The 26,625-nt window shown below is 40.9% G+C and overlaps 1 protein-coding gene across 1 annotated transcript in view; it reads left to right on the forward strand.

The window, feature by feature from the left end:
• Positions 1-26,625, forward strand: part of C8A (complement C8 alpha chain) — a 65,204-nt gene that overhangs the window by 11,653 nt on the left and 26,926 nt on the right. Inside the window, exons 2-7 of the mRNA XM_068539974.1 lie at positions 6,704-6,806; positions 11,807-11,951; positions 12,936-13,083; positions 18,367-18,556; positions 21,275-21,475; positions 23,527-23,767. Coding sequence (XP_068396075.1) covers positions 6,704-6,806; positions 11,807-11,951; positions 12,936-13,083; positions 18,367-18,556; positions 21,275-21,475; positions 23,527-23,767 — 1,028 coding nt within the window. The remainder of the gene's footprint in view (positions 1-6,703; positions 6,807-11,806; positions 11,952-12,935; positions 13,084-18,366; positions 18,557-21,274; positions 21,476-23,526; positions 23,768-26,625) is intronic.

A 26,625-nucleotide genomic window follows, 5' to 3' on the forward strand; every position in this document is an offset into this window, starting at 1 on the left:
AAACTTCTCTAAGTAGGAAACACAAGAGAAGAAAAGGACCTACAAAAAAAACCCCAAAACAATTAAGAAAATGGTCATAGGAACATACATATCGATAATTACCTTCAACATGAATGGATTAAATGCTCCAACCAAAAGACACAGGCTTGCTGAATGGATACAAAAACAAGACCCATATATATGCTGTCTACAAGAGACCCACTTCAGACCTAGGGACACATACAGACTGAAAGTGAGGGGATGGAAAAAGATATTCCATGCAAATGGAAATCAAAAGAAAGCTGGAGTAGCAATACTCATATCAGATAAATTAGACTTTAAAATAAAGAATGTTATAAGAGACAAGGAAAGACACTACATAATGATCAAGGGATCGATCCAAGAAGAAGATATAACAATTATAAATATATGTGCATCCAACATAGGAGCACCTCAATACATAAGGCAACTGCTAACAGCTATAAAAGAGGAAATTGACAGTAACACAATAATAGTCGGGGACTTTAACACCTCACTTACACCAATGGACAGATCATCTAAAATGAAAATAAATAAGGAAACAGAAGCTTTAAATGACACAATAGACCAGATAGATTTAATTGATATTTATAGGACATTCCATCCAAAAACAGCAGATTACACTTTCTTCTCAAGTGCGCATGGAACATTCTCCAGGAGAGATCACATCTTGGGTCACAAATCAAGCCTCAGTAATTTTAGAAAATTGAAATCATATCAAGCATCTTTTCTGACCACAACGCTATGAGATTAGAAACGAATTACAGGGGAAAAAATGTAAAAAACACAAACACATGGAGGCTAAACAATACATTACTAAATAACCAAGAGATCACTGAAGAAACCAAAGAGGAAATCAAAAAATACCTAGAGACAAATGACAATGAAAACACGACACTCCAAAACCTATGGGATGCAGCAAAAGCAGTTCTAAGAGGGAAGTTTATAGCTATACAAGCCTACCTAAAGAAACAAGAAAAATCTCAAATAAACAATTTAACCTTACACCTAAAGGAAATAGAGAAAGAAGAACAAACAAAACCCAAAGTTAGCAGAAGGAAAGAAATCATAAAGATCAGAGCAGAAATAAATGAAATAGAAACAAAGAAAACAATAGCAAAGATCAATAAAACTAAAAGCTGGTTCTTTGAGAAGATAAACAAAATTGATAAACCATTAGCCAGACTCATCAAGAAAAAGAGGGAGAGGACTCAAATCAATAAAATTAGAAATGAAAAAGGAGAAGTTACAATGGACATGGCAGAAATACAAAGCATCCTAAGAGACTACTACAAGCAACTCTATGCCAATAAAATGGACAACCTGGAAGAAATGGACAGATTCTTAGAAAGGCACAACCTTCCGAGACTGAACCAGGAAGAAATAGAAAATATGAACAGACCAATCACAAGTAATGAAATTGAAACTGTGATTAAAAATCTTCCAACAAACAAAAGTCCAGGACCAGATGGCTTCACAGGTGAATTCTATCAAACATTTAGAGAAGAGCTACCACAAATCCTTCTCAAACTCTTCCCAAAAATTGCAGAGGAAGGAACACTCCCAAACTCATTCTATGAGGCCACCATCACCCTGATACCAAAACCAGACAAAGATACTACAAAAAAAGAAAATTACAGACCAATATCACTGATGAATATAGATGCAAAAATCCTCAACAAAATATTAGCAAACAGAATCCAACAACACATTACAAGGATCATACACCACGATCAAGTGGGATTTATCCCAGGGATGCAAAGATTCTTCAGTATACGCAAATCAATCCATGTGATACACCATATTAACAAATTGAAGAATAAAAACCATATGATCATCTCAATAGATGCAGAAAAAGCTTTTGACAAAATTCAACACCTATTTATGATAAAAACTCTCCAGAAAGTGGGCATAGAGGGAACCTACCTCAACATAATAAAGGCCATATACGACAAACCCACAGCAAACATCATTCTCAATGATGAAAAACTGAAAGCATTTCCTCTAAGATCAGGAAAAAGACAAGGATGTCCACTCTCACCACTAATACTAAACATAGTTTTGGAAGTCCTAGCCATGGCAATCAGAGAAGAAAAACAAATAAAAGGAATACAAATTGGAAAAGAAGAAGTAAAACTGACACCGTTTGCAGATGACATGATACTATACATAGAGAATCCTAAAGATGCCACCAGAAAACTACTAGAGCTAATCAATGAATCTAGTAAATTTGCAGGATACAAAATTAAGGCACAGAAATCTCTTGCATTCCTATATACTAATGATGAAAAATCTGAAAGAGAAATTAAGGAAACACTCCCATTTACCACTGCAACAAAAAGAATAAAATACCTAGGAATAAACCTACCTAGGGAGACAAAAGACCTGTATGCAGAAAATTATAAGACACTGATGAAAGAAATTAAAGATGATACCAACAGATGGAGAGATATACTGCGTTCTTGGATTGGAAGAATCAATATTGTGAAAATGACTATACTACCCAAAGCAATCTACAGATTCAATGCAATCCCTATCAAATTACCAATGGCATTTTTTACAGAACTAGAACAAAAAATCTTAAAATTTGTATGGAGACACAAAAGACCCCGAATAGCTAAAGCAGTCTTGAGGGAAAAAAACGGAGCTGGAGGAATCAGACTCCCTGACTGCAGACGATACTACAAACGTACAGTAATCAAGACAATATGGTACTGGCACAAAAACAGAAACATAGATCAATGGAACAAGATAGAAAGCCCAGAGGTAAACCCACGCACCTATGGTCAACTAATCTATGACAAAGGAGGCAAGGATATACAATGAAGAAAAGACAGCCTCTTCAATAAGTGGTGCTGGGAAAACTAGACAGCTACATGTAAAAAAATGAAATTAGAACACTCCCTAACACCACACACAAAAATAAACTCAAAAATGGATTCGAGACCTAAATGTAAGACCGGACACTATAAAACTCTTATAGGAAAACATAGGAAGAACACTCTTTGACATAAATCACAGCAAGATCTTTTTTGATCCACCTCCTAATGGAAATAAAAACAAAAATAAACAAATGGGACCTAATGAAACTTCAAAGCTTTTGCACAGCAAAGGAAACCATAAACAAGACGAAAAGACAACCCTCAGAATGGGAGAAAATATTTGCAAACGAATCAACAGACAAAGGGTTAATCTCCAAAATATATAAACAGCTCACACAGCTCAATATTAAAAAAACAAACAACCCAATCCAAAAATGGGCAGAGACCTAAATAGACATTTCTCCAAAGAAGACATACAGATGGCCAAGAAGCACATGAAAAGCTGCTCAACATCACTAATTATTAGAGAAATGCAAATCAAAACTACAATGAGGTATCACCTCACACCAGTGAAAATGGGCATCATCAGAAAATCTACAAACAACAAATGCTGGAGAGGGTGTGGAGAAAAGGGAACCCTCTTGCACTGTTGGTGGGAATGTAAATTGATACAGCCACTATGGAGAACAGTATGGAGGTTCCTTAAAAAATTAAAATTGAATTACCATATGACCCAGCAATCCCACTACTGGGCATATACCCAGAAAAAACCATAATTCAAAAAGAAACATGCACCCCAATGTTCATTGCAGCACTATTTACAATAGCCACGTCATGGAAGCAACCTAAATGCCCATCGACAGACGAATGGATAAAGAAGATGTGGTACATGTATACAGTGGAATATTACTCAGCCATAAAAAGGAACGAAATTGGGTCATTTGTTGAGACGTGGATGGATCTAGAGACTGTCATACAGAGTGAAGTAAGTCAGAAAGAGAAAAACAAATATCATATATTAATGCATATATGTGGAACCTAGAAAATGGCACAGATGAACTGGTTTGCAGGGCAGAAATAGAGACACAGATGTAGAGAACAATCGTATGGACACCAAGGGGGGAAAGCGGCAGGGGGTGGGGGGTGGACGTGTGATGAATTGGGAGATTGGGATTGACATGTATACACTGATGGGTATAAAATGGATGACTAATAAGAATCTGCTGTATAAAAAAATAAATTAAATAAAATTCAAAAATTAAAAAGAAAAAAAAAAGTAATGGTGGCTAAAACTACTGTGGCCTTGATGCAAATCAAGGCATTGACATCAAACTCACAGGAAAGAAATTGTTTCACTTAGAAAAGTCCTAAAAAATAGTTAAAATTGTTAATTTTATTAAAACCCAATCTTTGAATACATGTTACTTAAATATTATTTGTGGGAAAATGGAAAAGATGCATAAAGAACTTGTACTGTACCTAAGTATGAGGGTACAGTACATGTTTTTTCTTGAGAAAAAACAATTGTTTGAGTTGTGAGTCAGTGTTGATGCCTTTTTCCTGGAACACTGTTTTTACTTGACAGAATAACTGCCAAACAAACAAACTATGGTTATTCAGGCTAAGATACTTGGCAGACATTGTCTCAAAAATGAGCAGAGGACCTATTACTTCCAGGAAAACAAACGGCACTATTTGTTACCAATGACAAAATTTGGGCTTTCAAACGAAAATTAAAATTTTGGAAAACATATTCACTACCATGAGCTTGAGATCACTGTTAATATTAATAAATTTGACTTATTAATATGTTACAGTGAAATGTGTGACTATTTTTAAGATATGTACACTCAGAGTACCATTGTTTTCTAAATTTCCAATGTCTGATGTTATAAAAATCATGTATGGGTACCAGATACAGTTAAAGGATACATAGATCAATGGGTTTTAATGTAACAGAGTACAAAAAATTCATTGATAGGTTTTCAGGTTCCAAGTGCAACTAACATTTAAGAAATGACTGCTTTTCAAGATTTGGTGTAGCATCAAAGAACATCCACAATTATCTGAGAAGACTATTAAAACACTCCTCAACTACATAATTTTTTTCAACTACATAACTGTATGAGGCTGGAGTTTCTTCATAGATTTCAACCAAAGCAACATAAAGCAACATATTGAATGAAGAAGCAGAAATGAGAATCTAGCTGCTTTCTACTAAACCAGACAACAAAAGAGATTTGCAAAAACATAAAACAGTAACACTCTTTTCAATAATTATGTTTCTTGGAAATGGATTTTTAAATAAACATATATGGTAACATGTAACGGTTTTATTGTAATTTTAAATGGATAAATAAATATTTCAAAATTTATCAGTTTTGATGTTTGGATTCTGTGACTATCGATCGACCCAGTCCCATTAAACAAAAGCTCTTCAGAGTCCTCCATAGTATGTTAGAGTATAAAATGTTCCTGGGACCAAAGTCTGAGAACCAGTGGTAAAGGTGAACATCACTTTCCTGATGATCCTAGAGCTTCCTGTTTGGGGTTTCAGCATAGGGGGCATCATTCATCACGTGGAGCAGTTCACAGCATAATTAGCATGAGTTCTGAAGTACTACAGCACCATCCCTGCATACAGTAGAGGCACAATAAATTTTTATTCTTCATTTCTTAAAACTGGAAATGATCGGAGGGAAAACGTGCACAACTCTTTTGTTGTTGTTGCTTAAATTTTACATCTCAAAATTGATGCAGGGAAAGGAAAAGAGTTCTGGAGATGGAAACTGGTGATGGTTGCACAACAATATGAATGTACTTAATGCCACTGAACTGTAAGCTTCAAAATGGTTATGGTAAAATGTAAATTTTATGTTACATGTATTTTACCACAATAAAATATTGGGGAAGAAAAGAGCATTAGGCCACATAACTTTTGTTTTAAAAACAGCACATGCAATTCTTAAGAAGGAAGATAGAATCATTCTAGTATTAGAAGTACCCTTACAGCCCAGTGTTCCAAGTAAGAATAACTGCATTTATGGACATTCTTCTCCTTTCCCTGCTCCATCCCCACTCCCACTCCCAGATAACTTTAAGGCTAAGGGAATATACATTGTGATATTGCTTCATGTTCTACAGCTACAGGTACCCAGATGCCCAAATCAAGGGGTAACCTTTATAAATTAAAAAATTAAGCATCTGTTCAGCCATAAAAAAAGAAGAAAATCCTTCCATCTGTGACAACATTAATGAACCTGGAGGACATTATGCTAAGTGAAATAAGCCAGACAGAAAAAGACAATACTGCATGTTCTCACTTATATGTGGAATCTAAAAAAAGTCTAACTCATAAAGCCAGAGAGTAGAATAGTGGTTACAAGGGGCTTGCAGGGTCGGGAACATGGGTAAAGGTTGGTCATAGGATATAAATTTTCTGTCATAAGCTGAAAAAGTTCTGGGGTTCTAATGCACAGCATAGTGACTATAGTTAGTAATAGTGTACTGTACACTTGGAATTTGCTAGGAGAGTAGATCTGAAGTGTTTTTACCACACCAAAAAAAAAAAAGAAATTAAAAAAAAAAGGCAACTATGGGAGGTGATGGATGTGTTTCCCTTGGTTGTGATAATCATGTCACAATGTATATGTATGTCAAACCATCACGTTGGTCATCCTAAATATACCATACGATTGTTGTCAATTATGCCTCAATAAAGCTGGAGAAAAATTCAGCACCTGTTTTCATATTATTAAGATACTGTCATGTTAAAAGACCTTTTTGAATTTATAATTACAAAAATTAAAATGATCATGATAAAAAATTTAAAAATTGAAGCAAGGGGTCTCTTCTCTCTTCAGGAGAGTCAGTCGGGCTGTTCAGAGTTCTACTCCCACAGCTGTTTCCTGCCAGCTGGGCAACTGGGGAGAGTGGACAGATTGCTTTCCATGCCAGGAGAAAAAGGTGAGACATTTATGACCAATTTTGGAGCATTAAACATTTAAATTGTGTACTAGGCATTCAAATGGAGATAAGCAGTCACGTCTATAAATCTAGAGGTCTGGGGAGAAAAGGGTATTCAGAAGCCATACGCACGTGGCTGGTGGAACTTATTTCTGCCTCTTCTGATTTTGTTTGTAAGGCGTTTGGATGAGGCTGCAAAAGATGTGTTATGTTATGGCTTAGATGCCACTTAGAAAAGTGGCCCTCCGGACATGGGCACACTGATCCCCACTGGCCTCTCTGGGTCCTGGCCTATGTATTACCTTCTAATGAGGGTCATCTGGAGGGACCAATGGCTTAGGAACAAAACGCCAAGCTGTCCATGACCTATGAGGAACTGAGATAAACCAAAGCATGTCACACAGGGTGTTCCTGAGGATTTCACTTTCATGCACTGAAAAGGCTGACTTGCCCAATGAACAGATGTGTATCTATCTTGCCCATCTAAGTGGTTTTAACTGGTCCAAGATGATCGCTAAACTCAGTGGCATAAGGGGGACGTTGAGAGCACTTGGCTCTGTCAGGGAGGAGTATTACAATTCTGTCTTTGTTCAGAATCACTGGCTCATGGGGGTAATAGAAAGAAGACTAACTTCTATTCTGTTTTCCTAGTATTTTAAAATCTCTGCAGACGACATATGCCTTCACTGGATGCACCCAGGGTGGGTGCAGCCCAGACATGGTACACCACTGCCCGAACCTTGTCTGTTAGCCTATTGCTGTCAAGCCTGTTTTTTAGCTTTGACTCTGCAGCTTAGATTCTGGCTTGCACCTTATTTGCTGTGTTACTTTGGACATAATTTTTACCTTCTCTGTGCCTCTGATTCCTAATCTATAAATGGAAGTAGAGACAGTACTTACACCATAGAGTTACTGAGAGCGTTAAATGAGTAATGCATGCAAAGTGCTTTTCATGGCATCTGGCACAAAGTAAGTGTTCAATAAATGTGAGCTGTTCCTATACTTCCTATCTGTGCCCTCCTCTCCAGCCCCACTCCCACTGCCTTGAATCAAGCCCTGCTCTTCTCTCACCTGAGTGATACTCTTGCAGAGCTTACTGACAGTCCTCCTGCCTCCAGAACCCCTCCTCAGTTAGATGCAAAAGTGCCCTGTGAAGTTTTGATGACACTGGCAGAAACACCATTTGGAGCTAGTTTATTCAACTTTGAAGGCTAAAATGTATGATTTTGCCTCTCCCATCTCTAGGATATGCCAAAGAATCTTAGATGTCCCAGTTTAAAAATATCTGGCCCCCAACTCTCATTCTGCTTTGACATCCTGGATTAGTTTTCTGAGCCTGCTGTAACAAATGCCAAAAACTGGTTGGCTCAGAACAACAGAAATGTATTCTCTCAGAGTTCTGGAGACCAGAAGTCTGCAATCAAGGCGTCAGCAGGGCCAGGCTCTCTCTGGAAGCTCTAGGGGAGAAGCCGTTCTTTGCTCCTTCCAGCTTTTGGTGGCTGCCTTGCTCCAATCTCTGCTCCTGTCTGCATCACCCCTTCCCTTCTGTGTGTCTCCTTTATGTGTCTATGTGAAATCTCCCTCTGCTTTCCTCTTGGAAGGACACTGTGATGGCATTTAGGGTCCTTCTGGATAATCCAGAGTAATTTCTCCAAATTAATGGTGTCTGCAAAGATCCTTTTTCCAAATAAGATAACATTTACAACTTTCAAGGATTAGGACTTAACTTCTTTGCATGGCCTTTAGTCAACCTATTATACATTTAAACAACATCCTAAAGCTATATTTTTCTCTTGTGCTGCAGTTTAGATGGCAGATAGCACAGGTGAATGACTTACAGTTTAAATCAACATTTATTACTTTCTTAGGGACTCAAAAAGACATGCGTCTTTAAAGTAATCCTTAAAATAATTAAATGCTGTTAATTTTTTAACTGAAAGACCATCTGAGTTTCTTTCTATTAATATTTTTCTTCCTCTCAAAATCACCCAATCAAGGACGTGCATTTCTGGAAAGAAACATTTTCTACTAGCTAGAAAAGAAAATTATGTCTTAATGATACCAACCACGGGCAATGGCACGGAGAAGGCCCTAGGGAAGTATCCTTACCAACCTTTCTGCAACACAATGTCTTCATTATTTGATAACAACCTAGAAAATAAGGAGCGGGTGGGAATGAACCTCATGTCTGCACCATCATTCCAAGTACAGAAACCACAGGAAGGACGATAATGACAATATATAGTCGCCATTATTAAATAATTTCTGTATACCAAGGACTGTGTGCTAATGCTTTAAATAAATCATCTTCTTATTTGATTTTCACAGCCAACAGTAGGTGACAGACACCACTCAATCCCTTTGCTTAGTTTGCCCAGTAAGAAGGCGGCAGAGCCTCGATTTAAAACTTGGTCAGTCTGATTCCAAAATGCCCGTGAACCTGAGCTATATGCCTCTCCTGCCTCTCCCGGAGCTATATGGAGAGTAGTAAGTGATATTAGAGGTCACCTAATCCAATTCCCACTCAGTCATAATCCTTCCAGAGTAGCCCAACAGCTGGCTACGAGGATGAAGCCGATGTTGATAAACTATTATTACTAAGCGCATACCAGAACCGGGCAGAATGCTGATGTCTTTACCTGTGTTATCACTAATCTTCAGAACACCCTAATCTCTCTCATCTTACAGATGAGAAAACTGAGGGTCAGAGACGTTAAGTAATTTACCCAGTGACACATATACCGTAAGTGGCAGAACTGAAATTCTAACCCAGCTTAAAATGAGATCATTAATAGTACTTAACCCCTTAGACTTGTGAGGATTAACTGACATAAAGAATGTAAAGGGTTTGGGCAATAGTAAGCACTCAATAACTGGTAGCTACCATCACCATCATCACCATGATGGTAACTTCACGTCTTATAACTGATGAATGTTTTCAAGGTTGAGAAAGAGAATTGGCTATACATTTGTATGATGAGCTCTCTTTTATTTACTGCATTGTGGGGCAACAGCGTGGGTAGAAAATGAAAATATCCTCCTATTCCCATATTGACCGCTAATTATAATCTCTTCTCACCTAGTTTACAAATCTTTTATTGTTGTTATTAACTGAAAATCAGGGAAGGCAAATGGGCAGGTCGGATCCTCACTTCTTTTTGCTACCTCTGCCTCTTTGCTAAGGAGCAGTTAAGTAGGCAGAAGTGGGCAAGAGGAAAGGGAGGGGAAGCCTCACTGCTTCACACTCACCCCTGGAAGCATCTGGAAAAGGCTGCATTGATAATGATAATGATGTGGAAACCACTTCCATTTATTGAGCACCAATGATATGCCAGGCACAGGGCTAGGTGTGTCCTCAGACCTTCTCTCGCTTAGTTCTCACAAAACCCTTTCGAGGTAAGGTGCCATCACACCCATTTTACATACTAGACAATGGTCGCTCAGAAAAGATAAGTGACTTGCTCATGGGCAGTTGGCAAGTGAATCCAGGATTTGGACCTAAGTTGGTCTAATCTCATCCCTGTGCTCGTTCAACTATAGGACACAGGTGAAGGAATCATTAGTAATTGTGATTAGTGAGGTTAACTAAGTCAGCCACCTCATTTTATAGATTTGGAAACTGAGGCAGAAAGTGCCAGGCACTGATAACTTTACACAGCAAGTAATAAATAGATTCGGGTCAGGAACTCAATTCTCTTACTTCTCAAATCATTGCCTTCCTATTTACTTATTCACAGTTTTGAAGCTAGGGCCTGTGGGCTAAGAGACGGCAGAAAGTATGGTGCTGATTGACACTCTGTGTGAAGCTCTTCATACAGCATGTTTTGTTATATTTTTTATCTCCTCAACCATCTCTAAGCTTCTTAAAGACAGGGATGGAACTTCAATTTCTTGGAATATCTTACTGTTCAGCTTCTTCCTGATACGACTAGTATCTAACACTGTACACCCTAGAGAAGACAGTGTCATAAAAACATTGAGCCCAAGACTGGTATCTATTTTTATTTTCTCTCCTTCCTTCAATAAGTATTTATTCATCTGCAGTCAGAGCTGGACACAGGGCCTCAGATGATGTCTTCAGAGCTCTTTTTGTCTCTCTACTTGTTGGATGGGCTCTTTCTATAGTAGGCAAGATGGCCACTTGATACCCACAATTCCCAGCAACTTCAGCTAAAAAGAAACTATCTTTTCCAATAGTTCTGAAAGAAACTTCCCAGAGAGGACTTTGATTGCCATAAGGTTGAGTCATGAACCAATCATTGCAACTTGGCAGATGATTGGTACTCTGGTTGCCCTGCCTCGTTCACATCCACACGTCCTGTGACTGAGGGGGTGACGTCACCCCCACCTGAACCATATGAGACATGCCACAAGGAAAGAGGAAATGCCAGGACCAGAAGAAATTCTTCAAAGGAAAAGTGATAAACCTCTTTTTAAAGGTGACTACCACGTAACTGACCATAGATCAAGTGCCAAGTATATGAAGCCAAATAAGACGTGGCTCTCCCTTTGCTGACCCTAACCCTATGTGCAAATTGTTCCTAAACTAGTGAGAAAGGTAAAGAAAGAAGTGGACAATCAATCACAACCTTATATGACAAGTGCTAGGAGAGAGGGTACATAGGGAACTGAGAATATATTACTTAGTTTGGGAAGTTTGTTCCCGAGGAGGTAAACCGTGAGTCTTGAAAGATGAATAGGTACAAACTGGCTTCAGAAGGGGGAGACAGAGGTCCTTCCTAGCAAGTAGGAAGACCCTAGAAATAACTAGTCCAAACCTCTCATTTGATGCTTGGAGGCCCTACTCAATATTCCAGCTGGTGACAGTGCCACCTCTGGTTGAACACCGCCATTTATGATCACTCATCCCCACAAAAGACAGCTTTGCAGGCAGCTCTCAATCATTAGACAGTCATTCCTTATGTTAAGCTGAGACCTGCCTGCACCAATTTCAGTTGATTGATAGACAATGAATGCGTCTGGTTCCAAATCTGATTTAGTACAGATACCGGAGCCTCCTGCAGCCAAACAAGTTCGGGGGAACCATCTGCAGTGGGACTGTCTGGGACCAAGCCAGCTGTCACAGTCCCACAGTTTGTGTGAAGCAAGCACAGTGTGGACAGGATTTCCAGTGTAAGGAGACAGGTGAGTAGCATCTCAGAAGGATAACAGCTGTGCCTGTCAAACTTAATACACAAAACAGTTCTCCGGGAGCTTGTCAGAATGCAGGCTCCTGAGCCCTTCCCCTAGAAGTTGCTGTTCTGGGGTTTGGGATGGGACCCAGGAAGCTGAATTTTAAGCCAAGTCAGCAGCCCGAGTAAATTTGAGGCAACTTTATTGGAACACCCGTTGATTTGGAAAAGGTACAATTCACTCATCCATCCATTCATTGAGTAAATGCTGATTGGGTGCATATGAAGGCCAGACAGTGTGCTACCTGCTGGTGATGCAGAGGTGAAAAGTTCTTGTGCCTGATCTCAGAGTACCCCTAGTGTCTTTGGGAGACAGACCTATAAGGAATCAATGACAACGTCCTGTGATAGCCAGTGTAATGGGTGTATGTACAGGGTCCAATGTACGGACTCTGGCAGGGGGTGCCTAAATCTGCTTTGGGCAGTCAGGGCAGGATTCAAAATGGTACTTGAGCTGAGACTTAGCAAATGAAAAAGAGTTTGCTAGGAGACAGAATGTGCAAAAACACAGAGATTTAGGGACTCACAATCAGCCCAGAGTAAGTGCTTTGGGAAGAGAGGCAGGGGATGGGCCAGGTAGGTTACCGGGGGCCAGACAGTGACATTTGGAAGCAGAGGAATGGGGAAGTCCTCAAGGATGCAGAGCAAGGGATGACATGGCCAGACTGGAATTTTAGAAAGATCCCTGGGGCTGCAATGTGGAGACTGAATTAGAAAGAGCAAGCCTGGGGCAGGGTCTGAGATGGGGGGCTACAGGTGAGAGACATGGAGGCTGGAGGGAGGGCAGAGGCAGTGAGGATGGAAGGAGGATGGAACAGGACTGGGAAGATCGAAGGGCTATTTCAGAGGTGGAACGGACTTGGTGACTATGGATGCAGGTCGTGAGGGAGGGGGAGGAGTCCCGGACACTCTAGAAGCATCCACGGCCTCTCCTCAGGTCGCTGCCTGAAACGCCACCTGGTGTGTAATGGAGACAAGGACTGCCTGGATGGCTCTGATGAGGACAACTGTGAAGACGTCAGGGTCTTGGAAGATGACTGCAGCCAGTATGACCCGATTCCAGGATCAGAGAGGGTGACCTCAGGGTGAGTCGCTGCTGGCTGGCTGTGGGGGGCAGGGCATGATTTCTCTCCAATCACGAGTATTAGTTTCAGGGAAAGAAGAGGGTCTTTGCGGGGAATCTCCCTGGAGTGTATCCTGCGAGGCCGTCCTCACCAACCCTCTAAGTGTCTTAGTCCATCTGGGCTGCTGTAACAAAATACCACACACTGGGGGGTTTATCAACAACACAAATGTATTTCTGACAGATCTGAGGCTGGTAGTCTGAGATCAGGGTGTTAGCCTGGTCAGGTGAGGGTGTTCTTTCAGGCCGCAGACTTCTCGTTGTGCCCTCACATGGTGGAAGGGGCTAGGGAGCTCTGTGGGGTCTCCTTGATAAGAGCACTGATGCCATTCATGAGGGCTCCCCTCTCATGACCTAAGCGCCTCCCAAAGGTCTCCCTCCAAATACCACCACATGAGGGGTTAGAGTTTCAACATATGAATTTTACAGGACATAGCTCATATTTTCCCCTTTATGTCTCTGCCCAAGTGTCCTCCTTTCACCCTTTCCCACTCTACTGCTCATTCCTCTTGCCCCAATTCCATTTCCAAGGCCCTTTTAAGAAGTTACACCTTCCATGAAGGCTTCCAATATCCCCAAAAGACAGCACTTCTCTGGCCCAAGTGCACTTTCCAGTAGCACTGTTCTTACTCTGCTTTGCACTGTGGTTGCTGATATAACCAAGGCTTTAGGGTGAGATGGGGTGGGGCTTGAATCTTCACTTTGCCATTGCTTGCTTATACCTCTCAGGCCGGTTTCTTTATCTGTTGAGATCCAATCAGCCTCGATTCTAACTTTACTTCATTTTGCACCTTATGTTCATGTTTAGTCCCTTGCACACATCATACTCTTTTCTTCTGACTTCATACAGTTAGTTCCTTCTTTCTGGAATGTCCTTCCCTGTATTCCTAACTGGTTAACTTTTTACCTAGTGTTGTGCCCTGAATTGTCTCCCCCTAAAACTTGTATGTTGAAGCCCTAACCCCCAATATGATTGTATTTAGAGATAGGGCCTTTACAAAGGTAATTAAGGTCAAATGAGCTCATAAGGGTGGGGCCCTAATCCAATAGGACTGGTGTCCTTATAAGAAGAGGAAGAGACACCAGAGAGCTCTCTCTCATCTCTCACCATGTGCACGGAGAAGGGGCCATGTGAGGCTATGGCGAGAAGGTGGCCATCTGCAACCCAGGAAGAGAGGCCTCACCAGAAACCAACCCTGATGGCACCTTTCTCTTAGACTTCTAGCCTCCAGAACTGAGAGAATATAAATGTCTATTCTTTGAGTCATCCAGACTTGGATATTATATTGGGTATGGTACTTTGCTATGACAGCCCAGCTAAGACACCTAGGCATCACCTCCTCTAGCTGGTCTTTTTGACACCCCCTCCCCTCCTCTCAACACTGTCTAGGCTGGCTTAGTCCCCTCCTACTGTTCCCAGCATCCCTGTGTGCCCTACTCTCCCAGGACTTATCCAACAGGGCAGAGACATCTGTTCCCCAGGCTAAGGGGTCCTCGTCATCTTCTGCTTCTCCAGCATCCAGCACAGGGCCACACTCATAGTGACACATGGTATTGTTAGTTCCCTGACACTTTGCTTTGGGCCTTGTTCCCTAACTTGAGTATAAACTCTTTGAGGGCTGAGGCTGCTCTGATTCATCTTTTTCATCTCCTCAGCCCATATGTCAGAGCTTTCCCCAGAACAGCCTCTCACTGAGTATTGATTGCAGTGAAACAAATCAATATGACCAGCTGGCCCTTTACAGATGAGGAAACAGAGAGAGACAGTACTCATCACACAGTGACCCAGCCACATGGCAGCCCACTCTGGGTCAGGTGTGGGTGCTGTGAAATGCAGCTCTCATTCACTGTGGTTTAATTACCTTCAGATCACAGCCCACCTACAAGATAGGACAGAAATGCATGTAAATGCATGTAGACACACACGTATGAAGAGATGATCAAATTCCTGTTTCTTTTAGACCAATAATATTAGTTTTCTTGGACTGCCATAACAAAGTACCACAAACTAGGTGGCTTAAGCAATAGAAATTTATTTTCTCAGGAGGCTAGAAGTCTCAGATGCGGGTCTCAGCAGGATTGCTTTTTCTGAGGTCTCTCTCCTTGGCTTGTGAATGGCTGTCTTCTCCCTTTGTGGTCACATGCTCTTCCCACTGTACATGGCTGTGTCCTAACTTCCTCTTCTTAGAAGGATACCAGTCCTACTGGATTAGGGCCCTCCCTAATAACTTCATTTTAACTTAGTTACCTCTTTAAGCATCCTATCACCAAAACACAGTCAAATTCTGAGGTTTTGGGAGTCAGGACTTCAACATACAAATATTGGAAGAACATATTTCAGCCTCTAACACCAATAAAAGGGGATTCTTGTTGATTTTGAAAGTGACTGTGGGATAAACAGAGTACAAGCATGAAATATTGAGGTTTTGACTTGAAAAACAATTCCCTCGTTATTGACAAAAATATCACAGACCATGACCCTGCTCTCATATGATTCAATCAGGAGAGTTCAAATGTACTTGCTGATTCGTGTGCTTTGCCACACCTAACACTGAAACCAGTAGAATGGGCCCACCTCCATCCCCAGCAGCTGACATTATGGGGGTTTTTTCATTCATCTCAAGATCTCAGAGGCCTTTCCTGGTATCTTATTTTTTCTAATTTAGGCATTTCCCAGTTTTTAATTTTTATTTATTGTTACAGAAGTAATGCCTATTTGAGGTAAAAACTGAAATTCTTCCTTCACTATCCCTCACCTGGTCCCACCCACTCACCCTCTCTCTCTTCCCTCCCTAGAGCTGACCCCTGTTACCTGATTTCACAATCATGTAAAAATGCATTGACAACATACACTGTATGGAAGGTATGCCTATCAGGTGTATTGTGCATTATAGACATAAGTGTATTTTACATAAATGTGGTCAGACTGTACATATTGTCCATAACTTGTTTTTTTCACTTAATAATATATTTTGAAGATTTTCCTCCCATATCTTCTATTGTCTTTTTCTAGGCAGTATAGTGTTCCTCAACAGGGGTCAGCAGACTATGGCCTGAACACCAAATTCAGCCTGCCGTCTATTTTTAAATAAAGTTTTATTGAAACACAGCTTCTGCCCTACAGTGGAAGAGTTCAGTAGTTGCAACAGAAACCTACGTAGCCTACAAGGCCTAAAGTATTTACTATCTGGCCCTTTGTGAAACATAAAATAAAATTTCCCAATTCTCCTATAGTATAACTATATAATTTATTTAACTACCTCCTATTGAAAGATAATTAGATTGTTTTCCATTTTTCTCTTATAGACAGTGCTGCAATGAACATTCTTACATACATAATTTTGTACCCGTGTGTGAATATTTCTAAATTCCGAAAAGTAGAATGTCTCTCTTTATTTTCACTGGGGCTTCTGCAATCACATTTTTAAAATATACATAGGCTTTACTTACAGTTAGAGGTTACATTACAATCTTAGGGCTTATTGTTCTTTAGAGTTTTTCTTTGGCCCATTAGAGGGCCTGTATTTATCAGCTACAGGCAGAAACATGTTCCACAGGGGGAAAGATAGAAACTGCAGGGTAAAGACTAAGAACCCAGATTGTAGTGTCAAAAAAAATCTAGGAAAAAATCCAGCTATGACTATAGGCAAGTTACTTAATTTTTCTGAGCTTCAGTTTTTGCGTTTGCAAAATTGTCATGAGGTTGAAAGTTAATGTATGCTAAATGTCTGGTATAGTGTGTATTCAATTCATCATAGCTATTATTACATCACTTCCACTAATGTGAAGAAAGAGATGGAGAAAGGAAGAGAAGAAGGAAGTGAACTTACATTGAATTTCTACTCTATGCCAGGTGCTCTACAATTCTCCATTTATTCCTTTGAAGTAGGTTTTATTCACAGTTTTTCCCCTGCTCATCTGCCTTTGTGCCCTTTCACAGAGGACATAAATGAACATGACAAATGCTATACCAGAGGCGATCACTGAATGCCATGGGAACAGAGGAAGGACAATTGTCTGTGCAGGATAATCAAAGAAGGCAATACAGAGGACGCAACATTTGAGTCGGGTCTTAAAGGCTGAGTAGGAGTTTGAGAGGCAAAGACAAGCAATCACTTTATTATCCACAACATATGAGGCTTAGATTGTTAGGTCTTATAACTCTTAGCCAACTTTCAATGATTTTGTTCAGTTAACTTTCTCTTTGTATGAAATTAAAGCAGACTTCCACCTGTTTCACATGATTTTTACCTAAATATGGTTAAACCATCCATGACCTAAAACAGAGAACTTGGGCAGATAGATTTGAAATACCCCAGAGAGGGAAGTATGGGAAATATTTCTGGAAAGGTATTGGGCTAGGGGAAAAGAAGTATTACTATCAACTGTACTTCTGTTTTACTCTGATACTCTCATTTAGACTTCACAAAAACCAGGAGAGGTAGTTTTACTATGTCTGTTCTTCAAATGAGGAAAATGAGCTTCAGGAAGTTTCTAGAATGTGTCCAAAGTCACACAGCTAGTAAATGACAGAGCTGGAAATTAAGCAGGCATCTCCCTGACCTCCACACTGTGCCTCCTCCACGCTATGGCCTTTCTGAGGATTAGATCCTCAGCTTAGCACTGTGAACTACACCCAATATTTCAAACCTATTTTTTAGCAGCAAAACCTTTTCTGAAATCATACTAACAAAAACAACAGTGACATTTATTTAACACTTCATATATGCTAAGTACTCTTATGATTCCATTACTTGTTTTAACTCATTGTTTAACTCTGTGAGGGCAGTAGTATTAGCTGCTTTTTACAAATGATTAAACTGAGGCACAGAGAGGTTAAATGATCTGCCCAAGGTCACACAGCTAGATGTGGCAGAGATAGGAAACGGGTCCAGACTGTCTGGTTCCTGTGCTTGGACTCTTGATAATCATGCATATTCTTCTTCAATTTACTCAACAAATATTTAGAGGTGCCTCCCATGTGGGAGCACTGTTATAGATGCTGAATGGAGTTGTCTGGCTGATCTGGTCTAAGGGAACCTGGGGGCCCAAGCCCAGTCCACTCAGTCTCCCATTGTTGCCCAAAGTGGCCCTTAAGGTACTTCAAGGAAATCTAGGATTCCACAGAACACAGTTTGAGCAATGCTGCTCAGCCCACCAGCTACATCATGGTCCAGAGGATATTTTGTGCTATCTCTGCTCTTCCAATGCTCTCTCCCAGAAGCTGCTTGCCTTTTCAATTTAGGTATAATTTCCTGACCCAGAAAGAAGCTCAGAGCGTATACGATGTCAGGTATTATGGGGGCCAGTGTGAGACCGTATACAACGGGGAATGGAGAGAGCTTCGGTACGACTCCACCTGTGAGCGTCTCTACTATGGAGATGATGAGAAGTACTTCCGGAAACCCTACAATTTCCTGAAGTACCACTTTGAAGTAAGTCTGAACAGGGGTGCTCACAGGCCACTGGGTGGGTGCAGGGAGGGGAAGCTGTCGGTGGAGATAGATGCCTTGCTTTGGAAGATCTTATTTCCTGTAGGGTTTGCTGGTGGCTGAAGGTCCCACTGCACCTGCCCTCACGCATGCTTAGTGCTGAAGAGGCAACGGCAGGGCCAGTGAGCCGCATACTGTAAATGGGACCACCCCCTACTAGATCTCGGCTCCAGTCCTAAGTCAATAAAGTAGATTCGGGGCCTGATTTTCTAGGCTGCTTGTCAGAAGACCTATTTCCAGGTTTTGACTCTATTAGAATAGACATGTATCAGACCTTGAGCAGCTCACTGCCCCTCCGTGGGCCCAGGTTACTAAGATGTAAAGTGGGGGCAGGACAGGAGGTGGCTGGGGGTTCTGAGACCTGTGCTCCTGCTTCACCAAGAGCAGGTCCTCACTGATGACCTTCATCTCTTGACTTTCTGTCCGTGATTTTGTTGGAAGAAAGGGTTCTGCTATTGAAAAGTGCTTGCAAACTGCTGATGATCCCTAAGATTCTCCCCATCTTTAAAACTCTGCGGTCTCCTGGTCACCCTGTAGCTCACAACCAGCTCCAGAACCTGCTCCTGACCATTCATTTCTTCACCCCTCACCCTCTGGGTAAGCCGTCTACACAGCAAACCTCACTGGAGGCTTACCACGTGTCAGCTCTTCTACTTTTCACACAAATTCTCCCACCAAATCCTCATCATAAGACGATGCGTCAGATATTATTATTGGCCCATTTTAGATATTAAAAACCCCAGAGACTTAGAGGGATAAAGCGCCAGGCCCAGTAGGTAAGCACAGACAAGATTTAAATCCAGATCTATCTGAACTAAGCCTGGCTATACATCTTTTAGAAGGGAGGCTAGATTATGCAAATTCTATCTATATATCATCCACATTCTATCTATAGAGAGAGATGATAGGATGCCAGTACTCTGAACAATTATCTAGTCACATCCTCCCTCTCCCAAGTTTCTCGGGAGAAAAATATTGACAGAAGATAAGGCCAGGCTTATTGAGTCTGTTTTTAAGAAATTGGCTCTCACTATTCACAATAGCCAAGACATGGAAGCAACCTAAATGTCCATCATAAAGAAGATGTGTTGTATATATACAAAGGAATGTTGCTTAGCCATAAAAAAGAATGAAATGTTGTCATTTGTAGCAACATGGATGGACCTGGAGATTATCACACTAAGTGAAGTAAGCCACACAGAGAAAGACAAATACTATATGATATCACTTATATGTGGAATCTAAAAAAATAATACCGATCAGCTTATTTACAAAACAGAAACAGACTCACAGACATAGAAAACAAACTTAGGGCTACCAAAGGGGAAAGGGGAGTGGGAGGGATAAATCAGGAGTATGGGATTAACAGATACTCACTACTATATATAAAATAAATAAACAAGAATTTACTGGGCTTCCCTGGTGGCGCAGTGGTTGAGAGTCTGCCTGCCAATGCAGGGGACATGGGTTCGAGCCCTGGTCTGGGAGGATCCCACATGCCGCGGAGCAACTGGGCCCGTGAGCCACAGCTACTGAGCCTGTGTGTCTGGAGCCTGTGCTCCGCAACGGGAGAGGCCGCGACAGTGAGAGGCCCGCGCACCGTGATGAAGAGTGGCCCCCGCTCGCCACAACTGGAGAAAGCCCTCACACAGCAACAAAGACCCAACACAGCCAAAAATAAATAAATAAATACATAAATTAAAAAAAAAAAAAAAAGAATTTACTGTATAGCACAGGGAACTATATTCAATACTTTGTAATAACCTATAATAGAAAAGAATCTGAAGCTGTATACCTGAAACTAACACAATATTGTAAGTCAACTATAGTTTAAAAAAAAGAAATTGGCTCTCCCCACCCCACTTCCACCTCTGCCATCAGGCTCTGTCTACGAGCTGGAAGACATAGACAATGCCATTTTTCTAAACTGGAGGACAGTCTAGGGCCTACGTGTCAGGCAAGATAGACTAGGTTATGCTGTGGCAAAAAGGATTCTGAAATCTCAGTGCTTTAAAGCAGCAATGCCCTACTTATTCTACTCATCCTTCCTAAGGTGGAAAAGAAACTCTCATCATCACAGACACTCAGGACCCAAACTGATGGCGCCTCCATCTCAACACATGCTCTTGTGATTACAGAGCAAACCTCTCATGGGCACCTAACCCTCATTTCCTTGGCTCACGAGACCACGCCTCAGGTCAAGCTAGCAGAGAAATGCAATCCTGGAATGAAATAACCAAACACTTGTGGGTGGTCCCTAAGCATACCTCTGCTTAGAACTATCACCACCTGCATGCCTTTGCCCCTTTCCTCCCAGGTCCACGCCTAGACATGGCTTTCTGTATCTCTCCACTGCAGAGCCAAGCCACCATCTATTCAAGAAGGATAAGCCCACTGGAAAGAAATACACGCTCAGAACAATATAGCATTTTATCAGAATCGTGTGTGTGTGTGTTTAAACAAATATTTTAGCAGTACCACTAAATACTAAGCACTGCTGAATTTTCCGTATTTTAGTATCAATTTGGAATAGCCTTTTAAAAGAATTATTTATAATAATCTGAAACTTTGGATATTTTACAAAGCAAAGATTTAAATATTAAGTATGAATTGGAATATAATGTTAGTGCACAAGGCTAACATCTATGTGATTCTTTTCAGGCCCTGGCAGATACTACAGTCTCCTCCGAGTTGTACGATGATGCAAATGACCTTTTTTCTAAAGTAAAAAATGACAAGTCTGTGTCGGCTGGAGTGACCATTGGTGTGAGCCCTGCAGGCAGCCCATTTACTGCGACTGCAGGTGTATCTGGGTCACGAGACAGTTCGTTCTTGAATAAGTTAAGCAAGTATAATCAGAAGGTATTAAAACATAATGCCCGTGTCACACAGTATTCCATAATCTATGCTGAACACGTATTACCTTAACTGCATTGAAAAGTACAGTAGTAATTGAACCTTCATTTGCTTGTGTAATTGGACATGTCTGATCAGTAGTAATCATGTTTGTTTTTCTTCTTACGCTTTCCCACACAGAATCATCACAAAGGGAATAAAATTGCACGATAAGACTAGCACTCTTATCACTTTCCCCATCCTTTTTCATGGTTACCTGGAGCACAGAGGGAAATATTTAGAATGGTCATGTCTTAAAGAGAAACAGCCAAGCCCTCTAAACCAGACTTGGAAGAATTCTAAAGCAAGCCCGGCTTTTCCAGATAGATTGGAGGGCTGGCCTGCTTAATGAATCTTTCATTTCCTCATCAAACATTTACCATTAACTGCCTATTATCCTGAGAGGTCAGACAATGCATCCTTGAGGAAGTTAGGAAGTCTGTCTAAACTGAGATCTAAAGACTAGTACCAGTTGTCTGGATGAAGCAGGGCAGAGGTTAACAGAAGGCTGTTCTAGGTCTGGGAAACAGCATGTGCAAAGGCCTGGAGATGAGAGACTGCCTCACACAAATGTGGGATTGAAAGGACTTCCGCTGGCTGAAGCACAGGTGGGAAGGGAAAGGAGGGAGTGATGAGGATGGAGAGGTAATCAGGAGCTGGAGAAATATTCACTGAATTGATCAGAAATTTACCAAAAGCCTCAAGACATTGATACCAGAACTGGGGATTTAGTTAGGGCTCAAACCATTATTTTGGATAATGAAAATACAGTTATCAAAATTCACTTCCTCAACAACTACAAATTACAGGGCTTCCCTGGTGGTGCAGTGGTTGGGAACCCGCCTGCCAATGCAGGGGTCACGGGTTCGAGCCCTGGTCCGGGAAGATCCCACATGCCGCAGGGCAACTAAGCCCGGGCGCCACAACTATTGAGCCTGCACCCTAGAGCGCGTGAGCCACAACTACTGAGCCTGTGTGCCACAACTACTGAAGCCCGCACGTCTAGAGCCCGTGCTCCACAACAAGAGAACCCACCGCAATGAGAAGCCCCGCACCTCAACGAAGAGTAATCCCCGCTCACTGCAACTAGAGAAAGCCCATGCACAGCAACAAAGACCCAATGCAACCAAAAATAAATAATAAATTAAAAAAAAAATATATATATATATATATATATATATATATATAAATTACATTCTGGAGCTTTGCCACGAATAAGCTACTGATCTGAAGGGAAAGTACTGTTCTGAGATCTGACTGTCACAGATTCATGTGGACTTTTCTAAAAGCAGGTGGCTTCTTCCAGCTTTCACTATCACTTTGGATCAAGGTTTACATTCCCTGCAAGTAAGGCTCATACATGACCCCCTTCCTCTTAAACCAAGCCAACCTCACCCCGGTCCTGTGGATCCTGCTTTTCTTGATTACCGAACAGTACAAGATAACCACTAGAATGTAATCTCCATGAGGGCAGGGGCCTATCTCATTCAAGATCATGTCCTCTGCACCTAGCATAATGCATGTGACTGTAGGCACTGAAAGGTATTTGTTTAGTAAATTAAGTGATATTGGCATTTCCTCATGTCATCGAAATATTCCTAAGCCTAATTTTTAATGGTTACCTAATACTTGTGTAGCAGGTTGCATAATGCAGTGCTTTAATTAGAGCAGGGAGAAATGTAGAGGTGAGAATAGGCTGGGGGCCGGAGAGAGGTGAGGAGCACAATGAAACACATTGTAGTAACCAACCCAGTGAAAGTTGATGAGAACTTGACCTGGACAGGGGCAGTGGGAACGGAGATGCAGACGTGGGAGAAGAAGCCAGGCTGGTGTCTAATATATGTTTGCAAAATGTAATAATACTCTGTTATATGTATTTATGTTCATACAGTTACATGTAAATATATTTATATTTCCCACAGGTACTAAATGCTGCCCTTTTGCATGATCTCATGTGGTAAAACGTATACTCTCTTTGTTCTCTTCCTTCATTCAATGGCGGTTGTTGTTACTGGCAGAAATATGGCTTCATCAGAATTTTCACAAAGGTGCAGACTGCTCATTTTAAGATGAGGAGGGAGAATATCATGTTGGATGAAGTTATGCTGCAGTCATTAATGGAGCTTCCAGAGCAGTACAATTATGGCATGTATGCCAAGTTCATCGATGACTATGGCACCCATTACATAACGTCTGGAACGATGGGTGGCATTTATGAATATATCCTGGTGCTTAACAAAGAAAGAATGGAAACAGCTGGTAAGTAGAACAGATGCTTGATGCACGCAGTGTTCGATGCGTACGCCAGACATGGTTTGCAGTTTTCTAGGCACTATCAGCCACGCATGATCTCATTTAGCCTCCGTGACAACTCTATAAGGTAGCATTAGTATTATTATTTACAGGGACTTGAGGTTCAAAAGGGTGAAATGACTTGCTAGTAAGCACTACAAACAGAATTTGAACTCAGACTTGTCTGGTTCTCCAGAACCATGTGTTTTCTATTGCACCATAGTTACCTCTTCAATAATAAAGGATCTCTGGGTTTTTGCTATTTAAAATGTTAAAACGTTTTAAATATAGATTCTTGGTTAATGGAACTGCCATCCAATCAGTCAGTGATGACAGAAACCTGGAGTCATCCCAGATCCCTTCTTCCCCTTCACCCCTGTAGATCTCTAAGACCCTTCAGTTCTCTCTCCTGAGCAGCTCTTGTCAACATCCCTTCTACTGCATCCCCTCCTACAATGGTAGGCTGGGTTCCCATCTTTCACTTATTACCGCATCATCTCCTAAATGGTCTCTAGGGGAAGACTCACCCCTTCCAATCCATTCTCAACAACCGCCACCAGAAGGATCTTCTGCTTCACAGATCTTATGACATCACCTCCTTGCTTAATACCCTGAGTGGCTAAACTAAAATCTAAACTCCTTAACATTGACATCAACAATCTTCATGGTCTCACTCCAAACTGCTAGAACAGTGGTTCTCAACTAAACTAAAATCTAAACTCCTTAACATTGACATCAACAATCTTCATGGTCTCACTCCAAACTGCTAGAACAGTGGTTCTCAACTAAACTAAAATCTAAACTCCTTAACATTGACATCAACAATCTTCATGGTCTCACTCCAAACTGCTAGAACAGTGGTTCTCAATGCGTGGACTCCAACAAACAGTATTAGTGTCACCTGGGAACGTGTTAGAAATGCAAATTCTCAGGCTCCCATCCCAAATCTGCTAAATCAGAAACTCTGGCAGTGGGCCCAGCAGTGTGTTTTGACAAGCCCTCCAGGTGATTCTGATGCTTAATACAGTTTGAGAACCACAGATCCAGTCAACGATGGAGTAGAAGGGTGAGAGGTATATCCATATTTCAAAGCCAAGTTCAACTTCCAAGTTTCAAGACGTTTCCCTGACTCCACCAGCCCAGGCTGGCCACTTCCTTCCTTCAACACATTCATATCAATTCCACACTGCTTAGTCTTTAAAAACAATTTTCCAAATGTTAATATTTCTCTCCTCATCTAGATAGCAAGATCCTTGAAAGCAAGCATCATGTCTGACAATTTTCTACCTCTTTAGCACTCAATGCAGGGTGAGCGGACAAAACAAGACATGGAGTTTGAAAGCGGGCATTCACTTAGATTCCTGGCTAGGGCCATTCATTAACTCATCCATCTATTCATGTATCCATTCTTTTATAATTCAAATATCTATTGAGTATCTATTATGTGTTTGTGCTAGGGATACAAAGGTGAGCAAATCTAAATACAGTCCTTAACATCTTGTAGCACAATACAAACTGCAGATTGAAACCCAACAGTAGGTCTTTTTTTTTTTTTTTGAGTGGGAGAACTTTACGGGTTTTTTTTCTTGAATTTTATTTTATTTATTTTTTATACAGCAGGTTCTTATTAGTTATCTATTTTATACATATTGTGTATATATGTCAGTCCCAATCTCCCAATTCATCCCAGCACCACATCCACCCCCCCTGCTTTCCCCCCTTGGTGTCCATACATTTGTTCTCTACATCTGTGTCTCTCCAATAGTAGGTCTTGATATCAATGTATGGAACACAAACATTTTGAACAACACAGAACAGAATAAAAAATATCATAGTGGGTTGTAGGTAGTGAAGATAAATTATCGCTTCAAGAAAATTTTGCCAGTTAAAGACATGTACACATGGACAGAGTCATGATACAAAATAAATAGTTCAGGAGAGATCAGTGTAAAAAGAGTTTGAAAAACTTAATTCAAGTGGATCTTTTTAGAGTCATTCAAAAACACGAGGAAGAAAAAAGAGCTAACATTTGTTGAGTACTTACTAAGTTCCAGGACTGTTACGTACATTCTCATTTAATTTTCTCAACAACATTTGGAGGTTAGTGTAATTCTAGTTTTAGCCCCAGAAATGCTGAGCCTCCTTAGGGAAGTTAATTACTTGGCCCAGGGCTGCAGGAAGCTGGCGTCAGAGCCCTGGACCTGGGGTCTTTCCACCACGTGGCTGTGGTAGACCCTTTCATTTGGGCTCTGTCTTTGGTGGTGGACTACTAATTAATTGCCTGGGGTATCTCGAGCCCCTCCTCTTTAAAATCTGTGAGGCAGAAATGGGCTTCCAATGTGGTTAATATTCAAAAGGAGCCCACTAACGAATTGTCCCAGGGATAATTACCTCAGCTCTGTTTATAGAAAACCATATGTCGATAATAGCACAATTTGCTATTTGGGAAGAGCTGATTTTCTATAAATCCGGAAGGTTAGTGTTGCTTTTCTATAAATATGGAAATGTGCTAATCATCACCTCATCTGCTGGAGACTGCTAATAAATCAGAATGTCATTTACATATTAACCTACAAAGAACAAAAACATCTACCTTCTTTCCCTTTGACAAATAGAATCATGCACACCCTGTCTCCATGTTTGATGTTTGTCTAATTTTCTCTTTGTCGCTTTTTCATCCTCTCTCTCACTCCCTTTCCCCTCTCTCTCTCCTCTTTTTCAATGTCTTTTTTCTCTCTGTGTATCTTTGATCTAATGACTTTAACAATATTTATATTCTATCAAGTGCTTGTTTCTAAGAAATACCCCGTGTGGTATACATTCAT

Source organism: Eschrichtius robustus, chromosome 3, assembly GCF_028021215.1.
Source record: "Eschrichtius robustus isolate mEscRob2 chromosome 3, mEscRob2.pri, whole genome shotgun sequence".
Classification (NCBI taxonomy): domain Eukaryota; kingdom Metazoa; phylum Chordata; class Mammalia; order Artiodactyla; family Eschrichtiidae; genus Eschrichtius; species Eschrichtius robustus.